We start from the raw sequence: 14,967 nt of genomic DNA on the forward strand, positions 1-14,967 counted from the left end.
CCGTGCGGGGGGGACGGCGGTCAGTGCGGGGGGGGGGACAGCGGTCAGTGCGGTCAGTGCGGGGGACAGGCGGTCTGTGCGGGGGGGACGGCAGTCCGTGCGGGGGGACGGGCGGTCAGGGCAGGGGGGACGGACGGTCAGTGCGGGGGGACGGGCGGTCAGTGCAGGGGGGACGGGCGGTCATTGCGGGGGTTATGGGCGGTCCGTGCAGGGGGGACGGCGGTCCGTGCGGGGGGGACAGGCGGTCCGTGCGGGGGGACGGCGGTCAGTGCGGGGGGATGGGCGGTCAGTGGGGGGCACGGGCGGTCAGTGTGGGGGATGGGCGGTCGGGGGACAGGTGGTCAATATGGCGAAGGGGGATGGGTTGGTCAGTGGGGGGGGCAGGTGGTCAGTGGGGGGAAGGGCGGTCAGTGCAGGTAAGTGGGATGGGGTGGTCAGTGAAGGGGGACAGGTGGTCAGTGAGGGGGGACAGATGGTCAGTGGAGGGAGAGGATTGCGATTTTAATTCCTCATATTTTTCTGAATTCTCTGGTGTTCTAGAGCAATCGAGTAAATAAAAACGTAACGAATGGTGTCACGGTGGAAAAGGTTTGCTGAGCTGTGTCCTTCCTCCATACGTGAACACACCCTCACTGATGGGTCACTGTCCTGGGGGCTGCGCCCTCGGAAGGGACCCCTTCGCCGTCCTGGGCTGAGGGCTCTCTGCCTCCCAACTCAGTGGCTCCACAGACCACCACGAACAGTCCACCTTCCCGTCACAGCCTTCCACAAACCCCGACCATGAAGACCACTGCTCAGACGTTCACTGCTGACCAGCGTCCACAGGCTGGGTCCCCACACGTTCTGATTCTAGAAACGGAGCCTCAAACGATGCGGTCCCCAGGGCCCTCCTGCGTCTCCTCTGTTGTATTTTAAACCCAGGGCTTCCTCGAGCCTCCCCCAACAGAAACTGTTCTGAGAGCAGGCTTGGTGGGGCCGTGGGAGGCAGCGTCCACGGAGGCCCCTCAAGACCTGGGGCTCCCACGCAGGGAGCTGGGGGCTGTGCCAGGACACCCCGGAGCGACCAAGGTGTCTCGGGGAGCCACTCAGCTGGCACCAGATGGCTGGGCACCTGTCCTAACACATGGAGAGAGGGAAGAGAGAGGGAGAATGCGGGCACCATGGCAACCCTCGGCTCCTCCTCCGGAGACCCCGCCGTCCAGAGGACTCCTGGCAACACTGCCCAGCCCCTCTGTCTCCCCAGGAGGCACAGCACAGGCACCAGCCTCCACACAGAAGGGACACCAAGTGCCCCTACTGCCACCTGCTGTCAGCAGCCGCTCAGCTGCCTCCTGGGGGCCAGGGCCCTCAACAAATTAAAGGGGAAGATACAGAGCCTCTTCTCAGAAAAGGGCAAACCTGCACACGTTTTAAGTACATTTTCAGGGATTTGTGATCCTCCCTGAAACCTAAGCAGGACCCCAGGATGGAAATCTGGCCCCATCCAAGGTAAACGGGCAACGACCACACCGAGCCTCAAATGGGACCAACGCTTCCTGAAGCCATAATGTGGTTTTGCTAAAGAAAAGCTGTCGTAACCCACGTACTGACAACTTTCCAGCACTTGAGTATAGCAAACAAGCCCCCATTCATCTCTGAGTAGGAACAACGTGGGCATCGGTGTACGGATCCCTCCAAGTTTCTGTGGTAACCTGAGCCTCTGCAGCTCTCGGGGTGGGCTCTGCAGAAGGGAAACACTGGACAGAGGGGCAGCTCTGCAGTCAGTGGCAAGTCAGCCCTAGCGGTTGCCCCACAGACCTGCCGTCCAGGCTGGGGCTGCCGCTTCCCCGGGCTGCTGGACCCCACGACGGGGCAGTGGACACTGCAGGCTGGGGCCATGGGACCTCCCTCAGTCAGCTGGGCTGGGCTCCCCCCCACTCTTGGGGCTGTCCCCCCTCCAGCTTTGCTGCCTGACCTCTCAGGAGACTTCCCAGATGTCCTCACCCCAAAATAAGTGCCCTCCACTGGGCTGGAAAGATAAAACAACAGGCTAGTAAGGTTGCCCCATCCAGAGAGCCAACTGTTGGATCCAAGCCAAGTAAATCTGGATGCGACCCCAAAATGAGCCAGAGCCCCCCACTCACCCCAGATGGACACACACACAGGCAAAGACCCTGCTCGTCCACAAGGCTCACCTTGCCAGCAGCCAGGCCTGAGGGTATCACCCTGCCCTCCCGCAGCCGCCTGCCACCCTTGTGCAAGGGCAGCCCTGGGTCACCCTCACCACCGCCAACACAGCCCCCCCCCACCGCCTGGGGGGTCTGCTCCTGACAGCAGCTCAGCATGCTGCAGGGTCAGCCAAGTCTGTGCACCCCGCAGGCGACTCCCGACACCTCTGAGATTCCCAAACTCATGACATGACCCCAGTGCCCTCTCCCGGCCCCCATGGCACAGGCTGAGGGCTCTGGGCATCTGCCAGCCCAGGGCTGCCTCCACTTCCTCAGCCCTGCAAGCTCCAGCTGGCCCCACCCTCAGTCCTGAACCCCACCCTGAGTGTGTGTCTCAAGAAGACAACACCATGTATAGCCTTGTGGTCTGGCCCTGGCCCCCACGGTTTAGCTCACCTGCCAAAGTGTCCCTTGCCCTGTGTTTTTTGGCAAATCTGCCTATTTCAAGGATGACCTTTTCCTATCACTTCCTGGCCAAGCAAATCTATCCATTCAGCACCTGCCAACTGGCAACTCCAGCTGGGTGCCCACCACAGACAGATAATCCAACGCCTTACAAGGCCACGGGGGAGCGGGGGGTGGAGGGGGACCCACCATGCCTTGGAGCCAGGGCACCAAGGAAGTGACCTCATGGCGGGACACCAGGGGCCGAGAGCAGGGGTCCTGGCAGGGGAGGAAGCGCTTGCCAAGGCCAGGCCGAGGTCTGGGGCTGGGGGTGATACAGCCCACCTGCTTTCTGCACCCAGTCTCAGGGGGTGGAGCTTATCAGGGGGGTGGGGTCAACATCGCTCTACCTACTCTCTTGGCCTTTCCAAGGCAGAGCGGAACCCACTTTAGGGCTTCCCATGGCCTTCTGGGCACCCCACATCATCATCCTACCTTCCTGGATCCCTCAGCCCAGCACTGAATGGGCCCAGCCGACCCCGTGATGACCCCATGCTGACTACCCTCCACTGACCCCTCATGCTATCCCCATGCTGACCCTGTGATGACCCACACTGACCTTGTGATGACCCATGCTGATCCCGAGCCAACCCCATGCCGATCCCATGATGACCTCATGCTGACTACCCTCCGCTGACCCCCCCATGTCAACCCCATGCTGACCCTGTGCTGATCCACGCTGACCCCATGCCCACCCCACACTGACCCTGTGATGACCCACGCTGACCCCACGCTGACCCTGTGATGGTCCACGCTGACCCCATGCCGACCCCATGCTGAGCCATGGCCGCACTCACAACCCCGCCCCCACTCACCAGCGTGTGCCGCTTCATGTGTTCCCGCCGCGTGAACTTCTTGCCGCAGATCTCGCAGGGGTAGGGCCGCTCCCCCGTGTGGGAGCGCATATGCCGCTTGAGGATGCACTGGTGCATGGCCGAGAAGCTGCAGTAGGGGCACTTGAACTTCTTCCTGATCACCGTGAACTCGTTGACTGAAAGACAGCAGACCCGCAAGTCAGCGTGCAGCCCGCCCGCCCCAACAAGCCCTGCTCTTGTTTAGACGGCCCCCACCGAGGGCCCGCACGCCCAGGCCGGAGAGCCCGCGCTCTGCCAAAGGTCAGAGGTCACTACTTCCAGCACGTCCCGGACACAGCCACTGTCTTACACATCAGCCCCCGAGACACAGTGAGGTCCTCATACACAATCATAACAGAGAACAAAGCTGTAAAGACGAGTGAAGCCGGAGCTCGGTTCCCAGCCCATAGCTCTGCTCACAGCCACAGGCCATTGGTGCCCGGCAGTCGCAGGGCAGAGCCGCCCCCTCCAAACACCTGCAGGCCGGTGGTTTTGCAGTTTTAACGCCCAGAGGAAAGGTCTGCCTAAGCAGCTAGTGGACACAGCCAAGTGAGAGGCTTGGGTCAGCCCCAAACGTGCAACAGATCGCTGAGTGGCCTCTGCCTCGGGGTGTGGCTCATCCGGCCCGATTTTCTGCCCACATTTCTGAGAGAGACGCCACGGGCCCCTGTGGGGTCATCCGTGTGGCCAGCTCGAGCTCACGGCGGGGGGCTGCGTTCCACACCCGAATGCGGCCACACCCTCAGAGGCATCTCACTCCCCATGCTGGATGCTCTCCTGGTGGTAGTCAAGGGGGTTGGGATCCCATGCGTCAGCCCCACTGTGCAGGGTTCCACTGGGCACTGGGCAGCTTATCCCGAGTGGTGCCGTTGGCGACGGGCACCCATAGACACCACAGTCATCCCCTCTGAAACATGCAGAGTATCCACCCAGGAACCCCATTAACCTAAACGCCTGAAAGCAGTCATCCCAGACTTCACCGGGATTGCTGGGAGCATCCAGATCCTGGGATCTCACTTCCCGCTGTGCAAGGAGCTTGGTGGTGGACACCTGTCTGAATGCAGTTTCCCAGGGCCCTCACACCACCCTACAACCTGGACGGCACCTGGACGGCTGCACATGGCACCAGGGCCCCGAAGACAGACCAAGGTTCCCCACAGTCAAGAACACTGGCCAAGGCCAAAGGCAGGATGCTGGAATGAACCCCAGGAGGGGTGTGGACACCATCAGCCAGGCGGTCTTCCGCTGGGTCCTCAGACTCCTACCAAATGTTCAAGTGTGGCAGGCCCTGGCCACAGTCACCGCTGCCCCTGGAGGTGCCCAGAAGGAGGCAGATAAGAAAACAAATGCCCCAGAGTGACACAGCCCAAGACAGCGGGACCCAGGAAAGCGGAGGCAACTCTTGCTGGAGGGAAGCAGCCAGTCTGCTGGAAGGATGACCACCTCTGTCCCCACAGCCCTGGGCCTCCCACCATGTCACCCAGAAGCAGGGACCCTCACTGCCATCTCCATGGGCCGGACCCATGGCCCCCTACTCCATTCTGCTGGTCACACCCCAGCCACAGGCATGTCACCATGGAAACGATACCAATGGGGGCTGCAGAGCAGCCGAGCTGGTCCTCACCCCTGCACCTCTGCTCCTAAGACACTGGTCCTCACGCCTGCACCTCTGCTCCTAACACACTGGTCCTCACCCCTGCGCCTCTGCTCCTAAGACACTGGTCCTCACCCCTGCACCTCTGCTCCTAACACACTGGTCCTCACTCCTGCGCCTCTGCTCCTAATACACTGGTCCTCACCCCTGCACCTCTGCTCCTAACACACTGGTCCTCACCCCTGCAGCTCTGCTCCTAACACATGCCTGCTTAAATGTGGGGAAACACTAAGTGTTGCTCCATCTGCTCTACGCCCAGCATGGGGCTCGAACTCACAACCCCGAGATCAAGAGTCGCATGCTCCACTAACTGAGCCAGCCAGGCGCCCCTAAGCAGTCTCTGCTTTTTTTTTTTTTAGTGTTTCTCCCAAGAACCGTTAAAGGGTATCTCAATATTCAAGCAACCCGGATTTCTTTATTTTCCAGCGAGACCATCCACATGCTGTGCTGCGAGCCCATCCTCCCACCATGTGCCCGAGAGCTCTGGGCCCTGGGGTGAGAGTTGGTCCACACGGGGACACACTCCCAGGACGACCTCTATGCACCCTCATGCCAAAACGGCCCCACCACTAGGCTGTGTGGACTTTATCACAGCTCACAACCGACGACCCTGCCTGGAGCCTGGCCACCCGCTGGCCTCATGGTTTCCACGCGCATAAAAGGGACGCCCTGTCCCCACCATGCCTCTCTCAGAAATCTCAGTCCTGTCCAAAGAAGCAAAGCATTTGCTTACAATTAGAAGCTTTTCACATGTGTTTGCTTGCTCGAGGGCATGCGTGCGCACGTGTGCGTGTGCGTGGCAGGAGCTGGGGGCAGGAGGGAACGTGCAGCCGTGGGGAAGACGGTAAAACCAGAAGACTGTAGACAACACAGAAGGGACGTGACAGCAGGAGGAGCCATGGAAAACCCCCCGCATGCCACCCCACAAAGATCACCTCAGTTAACAGCTTGACATCTGTCCTTGGAGTCTCTTTTCTACGCACAAACCTGTTTTAAATTACAGACTGGAATTACGATGTACAGTTACCTAGGACATGGTCCACTAACACGTGGTGGCCGCCTGTCCACGCCTCTTCAGCATAGCCTGCATGCGTTTGAGGGGCCTGACTGACCAAGTGGAGACCCTACTGTTGAAGGTCCAAGCCGTTTCCTTTGCTTGGCCCCCATGAACAATGAGTCAGTGAGGTCCCTACTAAAGGGCCCACACGCCTCCGATCACCTCCTGAACACACACTCTGAGAAGGGGCTTAGGCCACGCTGTCCCCCGCGCAGCTGTCCCGTCTGCTGGCCCTTGGCCGAGGTGCAGGGAGGACCCCTGAAGCCATGCTGGGTGTGATGGATGGCAGTCCCCGCTGTTGCCATATGCACTCTGCAAGCCTGGCCCCCAGGCTGGGGAAGAGAGCTGCAGGAGAGTTTCTGGGGTGTACATGCAGCCAGAGGGGAGCTGCCCTTCCTAAGGAAGGGCCTCGAGCCGGGGACTGCCGGACGTAGCTCAGGCTGCGGTCCCCGGGGCAGGGGCTCCAGCACCGCCACGGCAGGACTGAAGAGAGAGAAGGCCGCGCACCTCGGCACACCTGATGTAGCCGACCCATTCCGAAAACCAGGCCTGGCGGGACCTGCCTCATCGGCTGTCCACAGTCACTCCACACGGGCGGCTCTCCGAGGCAGTGATCCCACTTTTTATCACCAAATAAAGCAAATGCACCACCCACTCTGGGATGGAGAGGGAGAGAGGAAATGAACTGTTACGTTATTTTATTTAAGACAACCTTTTTTTGAGAATGTGTTTATTCATGGCTTCTATTCTGCTTCTATAAACATGAAAGTTAAAATGCTGAATTATGTATTCTAGTCTTCTGTATTTAACAACTCAGACTTACACGTGGAAAAAAAAATTGATCTCTGTGCAGAAGTGCTGCATTTTTTTCCCTAGAAAAACAACCTAGAAGGCGCAGGCATGAGTGTGGCTCGTCATTAGGGACCCTCCCTGAACCTGGGCATGCCGACCGGGAATAGAGCCGCAGACATTTACAACGCATGCTTTCTGGAGTCACCCTATGATGATGTTGGTGTTTTCTTGTGACGTCAGATTTCTGCCTCTGCCGGAACACCATGAACAGGACAGCCAAAGGCAACAAAAATCTACCCTGTCACAGCTGGGAAGCCAGAGTCTGAGGGGCCGCGCTCCCTCTGGAGGCTCCAGGGGGGTCCTTCCTGCTCCTTCCAGCTCCTGGGGGTCCGGGTGTCCTGGGCTTGTGGCCACGTCTTCCCGTTTCTGTCTCCTTTGTGAGGCTTCTGTCTGTGTCTCTCCTCTTCTGTCTCTTAAAAGGGCACTTGTCACTGTATTTAGGTCCAACTTGGATATTCCAAGATGATCTAATTTAGTTATAACTGCAAAGACCCTTTTTTCCACAGTGGGTCACATTCACGGGTTCCGGGGATTAGGATGCAGACCCAGCTCCAGTGTAGGGGGCACCATTCCACGCCCTCACTGAATGAACAGCACCGTGAGCACTGAGGGGAATTTTCAGTGGCTGTTAGGATTGAAACAACTTCTTCTTGGAAAGAACCTAACACTTCTAGAACCTGTGATTTACAGTCTGTGTATCTCAGAAAAACTTTCTACATCATACGGATTCCTTCTCATAAACACTTATAAAGCCTTAGAAGGTTAACGGTGAAAGAGGCATTGAAATAATGAAAAAGCACGAATATCACTCAACTGAAACAGATGCTCTCTGCCTATCTGTCCGAAACCCTGAACCCCTTGCCTGGGATCAAGCACTCCAGCACAAAGAGTAAGCCTGTAATCAAGAAGCAGGGTTTCAGAAACTGGGACCAGATTGTGCAGAATAAGAAGCTCAGTAACATTTGGCTATAATGTTGCAGAAATGTATCTACAGAAATACTGCTCAGCAGCCGCCACCCGCCTTCCCCTCAGAGCACCGCAAGAGATTCAGACCTGTGGTAAAGATCCACTGCATAAGCGAACATTCCAGAACTATTTCATGATAGCCCCAAAGCCTCCAAGGAACTGCTAGTGATGCAAACGGGATTTGCAGGCTGCAGACAGGTACATAGGGGCGGTTCCTCCAGAAGGGCACACAAGTCTTTTTTTTTTTTAAGAGTTTATTTATTTATTTGACAGAGAGACACACATCAAGAGAGGGAACACAAGCAGGGGGAGTGGGAGAGGGAGAGGTAGACTCCCACGGAGCAGGAAGCCTGATGTGGGGCTCAATCCCAGGACCCCGGGATCATGACCTGAGCCGAAGGCAGACGCTTAACGACTGAGCCACCCAGGTGTCCCGGCATACAAGTCTTTACTCAAATAACCATCCGGATTCTTACTCATCCTCTGTAATTTCCAAAAGACTGCACTTCAAGTGCATTTCAGAAATGGATCCAAACATGAACCCCACTTTGTTTTTCCATTTATAAGTTTATTAGGCTGTCAATTACTTTGTGTTAGAATATAGCGAAGCTCTGATGTGTCCAAACTATTTTTTTTCTTTTTTTTTAAGATAGATTTATTTATTTATTTGGCAGAGAGAAAGGGATAGTGAGAACAGGAGCACAAGCAGGGGGAGTGGGAGAGGGAGAAGCAGGCTTGCACGGAGCAGGGAGCCTGACGCGGGGCTCGATCCCAGGACCCTGGGATCATGACCTGAGTCGAAGACAGACGCTTATTGACTGAGCCACCCAGGCGCCCCTGATGTGTTCTAACCTTACAGAAGTGCATACAGCTGACTTAAGCATACGGCTCAGTGAATGTTTACCTCTCTACGTACATCAGGACACTGCACACCCACAGCACCCGAAGGCACCCCCGGTCCCCTCCTAGTCCATATCCCCCCACAGGCAATGACTGCTCTGCCCTCCATCACCATACATTTGCTTTAAGACTTCATATTTGTGGGATCATACGCTCAAGTTGGCTTTATTCACTCAACATAGTCTGCGAAGGTCACCATGTGGCCGCCTGGAGCAGTGGCTTGCTCTTGTTTGTTGCTGTGTAGTATCCCATGGTACGACCCCCCACACCCCCGCCGCCATGCGCCGAGGGGCATCCGTCCCAAAGGACCATGGTGCTCAGATGGCTCTCAGACATGTCTTCTGCTGAACAGGGCTCTCATTTCTGTGGGGTGTACACATAAGAGAGGACTGTCTGGGCCACAGGGTACTTGTACGTTCCATCTTGGTAGATATGGCCAAGCAGTGTTTCACGTGGCCGCATCAATTTATGTCCCCTCCAGCCGTGCGTGAGCATCCCAGCTGCTGTGTCTTCGCAGAGACCTGGTGTGGTCAGCCTGTGGGTCTCTGCACTCCCGCCCTTCTGCAAAGGTGCTGCACTGCGAGACTGTCTGCATTTCCCATCCACTGAAGACACTGAGCCCACTGGTAAAGTGCTTGCTCGAGTCTCTTCCTTGATTTACTAAGTTGCCTCTTTCTTAGATTTTTAAAGTTTTATGTATTCTGAATATGAATCTTTTCTCAGATATATTTATTGCAAACATTTTTCCCAGCCTGTGACTGGCCTTTTTACTCTCTTAAAAAGGTATCTTTAGTGGAGAAATTAATAATTTTAATGATGTCCATTTTATCAAGTGCTCTTTATGAGCTGCTTAAGAAACTACCACCATGATCATGAAGCTATTGTCCTAGGTCTTCTATAAAACCGTTTACTTTTTATAATTAGGCTTATGATCCATCCCAAATTAATTTTTGTGCTTGGTGTGACTTAGAAGTCAAGATTCATTTTTCTCCTCGAATCCAACTTGCTCAGAACCACATACTGAAAAGACTGTCCAGCCCTGGTCAACGGCAGAGGTGCCTCCGCCCACGGCAGGGTTCACACACACACAGTCTGTGCACACTCTAGCCTGCGGTCGGCTCGCCTGTTGATTCCTGCAACTCCATCGTCCATGGGTCAGAGCCTCTTCCACCGTCCTCTTCACCAGGACAGCCACGCTTCCCCCCTATATCCCGAGCTTGCACGTCTGGGGGCCCTGGGATAGTCCCTTGCAGGGTTGGCCAATTCCAAGAGATAATAAATAACTTTGCTCCAACTGTGCCTTTCACATGCAAGCCAACTATCAAGTTGCCTCACTCACCCCAGCACCAGACAACCGGGGTGGTCCCCGCACCTCGGAGCCGCTAAAGTCTCCCACATCGGCCACCCTAAGCCTGCTGTGTCTGGACCACCCGCGTGGTCCCTTTGGTCCCAAGCAGCCATAATCAGGACTCCTGTGCATGCTCTCCTGGGTGGAGCCGAGCACCCAAGGCCCTACGTGGTGTGCCACGCCCCCTTACAGCTCCACTGTCTGGCAGTGTTTTAAGGAATTTGCCCATTTCCCCCAACTTGTCAAATGTGTTGGCGTAAATTGTTCACAATATTTTCTTATTGTTCTAATATCTACAGGATCTTAGCGGTGATCTCTTTTTCATACCTTTTATTTATAATTAGCACTGTTTTCTGTTCGTATTGATCACATCTGATAGGAACTCGTGAGTTTTATTAATCTGTTCAGCTTGCTTCACTGTTCTACCGATGATGTCTGCTTTCCACTTCACTGACATCTCCTCTTTTGTGCACCCCTCCTGCTTACTTTGGGTTTAATTTGCTGTCCTTTTTCTCATTTTTTGACCCAAAATTAGACTAAGTGCTACTGCAGGCACGAGGCCCCTTTGCCACTGTTTCACCTGCATCCTGCGGGTCTTGATGGGCTTCTCTTTTCACATCACTCAGTGGAAAATATTTTACCATTTCCATTGTGACTTATTCTTTGACTCAAGCATTATTTAAAAGCATGTTGTTTGATTTCCAAACATTTGGGGGGATAGTCCAGTATCTTTTTGCTATTGATTTTTTAAAAATTAGAATTTCACCAGGCTCAGAGAAGACGCTGATTCCAGCGAGATCTGTGTTACAGCTGCAAGATCTGCCCATTGTAAATGTTTCAAAGGCACTCAGAATACTATGCACTGCTTCTGTGTAGATTTCAAATTAGTTAATCCTTGTTACAGGTCAGCACCTCTCTGAACACAGATGGGAAATGTCTAAACAAAGTAGCAAGTTGAATCCAGTGATCTAGGAAAAGAATGATACCTTGTGATCAGATGGGTTTATTATAGGAATTCAGGGTTCATTTAACATCTGGATACTGCTCAGATCTTCTCTATCCTCACTGATAATTTGTCTGCTGTCCCATCAGTTACTGAGTTAATGTGTCGAAAATCCCCCACTGTGACGTGGACCCGTCTTTCTCCTTTGACTGTAGTCAACTTTTATGTCATATATTTTAAAATTAGCACGCACATTTAGGCCTGTTACATTTCCTACAGAACTGACTCCATCATTATGTGAGGTCCCTTGAATAATAATTCTTCAGTTTACTTTGATATTAAGATTAAAGACTTCCTTTACGGGTTTCCTTGGTTTATCTTTTTCTTTTAAGATTTTTTATTTATTCATTTGAGAGGGAGAGAGCACGCGTGTGAGTGAGTACACAAGCAGGAGCAGGGGGAGACGGGGAAGCAGACTTCCCGCTGAGCAGAGAGCCTGACACGGGACTCGATCCCAGGACCCTGGGATCATGACCTGAGCCAAAAGGCAGAGGCTTAACTGACTGAGACATCCAGGCGCCCCTCCTTGGTTTATCTTATTTATCTTTTTGCTTTAACGCTTTCTGTGTTCTTATCTACGAATGACGTCACCTACAAACAGTGAACATTTTTCTGAGCAGATTTTTTTCATCTTTTTTTGGAGTGTTTAGTTCATGTATAATAATGGAAACAGCCAGGTGAAATCTACCATCTTAATATTTGGTTTTTGTCCTTTATTCCTCCCTGCTTGCCTTATTTCAAATGAATCAAGTAGTATTCCATTTTTTTCTCTTCATAAGCCTTTGACCTGTACTTTACTATTTTTGCCGTTATTCAGGTGACTTCGTGAAGAATGCCAGAAGCCTTCAACAGTCAAGCTCATCTGTCCCAGACCCTTTGTGTTGTTAGCATCTTGTGTTATGCTCTGATTTCTGTTAAAAACCCCATACGAAACTGTAAATGTTGTTTTCAACGATCGAGATGCTTTCCTGTCACGCGCACGGCCACTCCTGCTGTCGCCCGAGGGCTGGCTTCCACACGTTCTCAGTCTGTGTGTGGACGACAGCGTCTCTACTCAGCCCCTCCGTGAAGAGCACCGTGGCAGGCATGCAGGCGGCGGCCTCCCCGGCCCTCTGCCGAAGACTCTGTCATCAGTCTGGCTCCCCGAGAAGCAGTGTCTTCCTTCACTGGCTGCTTTTAAGACTTTTCTTTTTGTCGCTGGTTTCCAATAGTTTGACAATCATGTGCCCAGATACTGTTTTCTGTTTGGTATTCATTCTGCTCTGGGGTTCCGGAGCTTCTTGAAGCTATAGGTTGGTGTCTCTCATCAGCTTCTGGAAACTGAACTGCTGTCTCCTTTGGGTGCTGATCCTGCCCCATTTCTGCCTCTCTCCTCTGGAAATCCAATTACACACGCATTACACACTTTCACCCTGTTTCGTGTGTCTCTTTGCTTTTTTCCCCTTTTTTTTTTTTTAAGATTTTTATTTGACAGAGAGAGAGAGAGCGTGAGCACAAGTAAGCAGAGCGACAGGCAGAGGGAGAGAGAGAAGCAGGCTCCCCGCGGAGCAGGGAGCCCGATGTGGGACTCAATCCCAGGACCCTGGGATCATGACCTGAGCCGAAGGCAGACGCTTCACCGACTGAGCCACCCAGGCACCCCTCTTTTGCCTTTTCCCTACAGGCTTCAGCATGGACATTTTCCATGCTTCCAGTTCATGAACATCTGGATACTGGATACATAGGTCGTACCCAGACTGCTATTCGGCTATGCAATGAATTCTTAATTTCAGACATCATATTTTCATTTCCAGAATGTTCCTTGAACGTGTCAATACCGGGTATCTTCCTGTCTGCTTTTGCGGCTGGGACTTAGTCACGGGGCTCTGTTTTCGTGGGACGTGGAGCGTGGCAAGGACATTGGTGGTACTGTGCAGGCTGTGCCTCTTTCAAAGAGGCTTCTGCTTCTTTGTTGCTGTTACTTCTGCTGAGCAGACAGATTTGGCAGGATTACCTTCACCCTGCAAAGTTTCACCTCAGCTATTGTTGGGGCTGCTGTAACTTGGTTTGGGTCTTACTCTGAGGGAGAGACTCTCACTTCAAGGTGTGCCCCTCCCCCAGGGTCTCCGTTGAAAGCCCACGCTGTCTCCCTTGTTTCATTTTTTTTACATTTCATTTATTTACATAAACTGTATACCCAACATGGGGCTGGAACTCACGACCCCGAGATGAAGAGTCGCACACTCCTTCAAGTCCCACCTGCACTGGTCAGTCTCCAGAGTGTGTGTGTGCGTTGGCCAGATTCTCAAATAGATTTTGCCTGGAGAGTAAGCCCAACACGAGCTGTCATGGTGGAAACTAGAAGTTCAGAAAGTTTTCTTCAAGTGTTTCCTTTAAAATAAATCAATGCCTTTTCCCTAGCACCTGAGTTCTGTGCAAGTGCAAGACCAACAATAATCAACACTAGATTATATATTTTAAATTTGGGGTTTGTTTTTTTTGGGGGGGGTTGGTAAACACGACACCCAACATGGGGCTTGAACTCACGACCTCAAGATCAAGAGTCACATGCTCCACCGATGGAGCCCCCAGGTTATATATTTTAAATGCAATCTAAATTAGTAAGTTACTATCCCTACGTGAGTAGCAGTCTTCATTTCTGTGCACGCACACACACACGCACACGCATCCACAACATGCGACACCAGATCTCTGGCATCTCTCATTTCCTACCATGTGAACATGGTAGAGACACTGAAAGGCCCAAAGTGAACACAGATGTGGAGCATGTTTTGTGCCAGTAAATACACCCAAGTAAGAACCTTTTATTACTGAAATTCTCTGTGTTCAAGAGAGATTAATGTTACATATGGATAAGCTTTTTAAAAAACTCTTTAAAATCAATCATGAGCCACATTTCAATGAGAAATTCAACAAAATATAAGACATGAAATATCTATATACACTTCGCTAAAAATTCCATGTTAGATGGCTGTACAGTTTAAGGGAAATAATGTTAGATGTAAGAACAAAATCAGACAACTATCTAATCTAAAAATGTTTCTTGAGCCCCTTACCATTCGACCATCTACCACAACCTACTTCTTTTCTTTTTACAAACCTATTTCTTTCAGGTACTATGGAACTTGTCTGAAATGTTTTAATTGTTTTAAAATTTTAAAGATTTTTTAAAAATTTTAGAGGGCGCCTGGGTGGCTCAGGAGGGCGCCTGGGTGGCTCAGTTGGTTAAAGCGACTGCCTTCGGCTCAGGTCATGATCCCAGGGTCCTGAGATTGAGCCCCACATCGGGCTCCCTCCTCAGTGGGGAGCCTGCTTCTCCCTCTGACCCTCACCCCGCCATGTGCGCTCTCTCTCTCTCATTCTCTCTCTCAAATAAATAAATAAAATCTTAAAATAAAAATTTTTAAGTAATCTCCATACCCAAAGTGGGGCTTGAACTCACAACCCTGGCATCAAGAATTGCATACTCTACCGACTGAGCCAGCCGGGTACCACGATTGTCTTAAAATTTTAACAAAAGCCCTTCAGTACAATAGCAGAGACAGACCCTCCCCAGTGCAGGTGCTCTTGTGAGCCGCTGGTCCACACTCCATCCACCCCAGGGAAAAGTCAAGTGAGCAAATGAAAGGAAAAGCCCCCACAGAGCCTCTGTGGCCCCACCCAGGGAACTCAGAATGCAGAT

General features: G+C 52.7%; 1 protein-coding gene across 4 annotated transcripts in view; it reads right to left on the minus strand.

Annotated features, from left to right (window-relative positions):
• Positions 1-14,967, minus strand: part of ZBTB46 (zinc finger and BTB domain containing 46) — a 64,915-nt gene that overhangs the window by 3,376 nt on the left and 46,572 nt on the right. For all 4 annotated transcript variants that reach the window (XM_035025580.1, XM_035025577.1, XM_035025578.1 and 1 more), the window contains exon 4: positions 3,467-3,642. In XM_035025580.1, coding sequence (XP_034881471.1) covers positions 3,467-3,642 — 176 coding nt within the window. The remainder of the gene's footprint in view (positions 1-3,466; positions 3,643-14,967) is intronic.

Source organism: Mirounga leonina, unplaced genomic scaffold, assembly GCF_011800145.1.
Source record: "Mirounga leonina isolate KUSES-001 unplaced genomic scaffold, KU_Mleo_1.0 Mir_195, whole genome shotgun sequence".
In the NCBI taxonomy this organism is placed as follows: Eukaryota; Metazoa; Chordata; class Mammalia; order Carnivora; family Phocidae; genus Mirounga; species Mirounga leonina.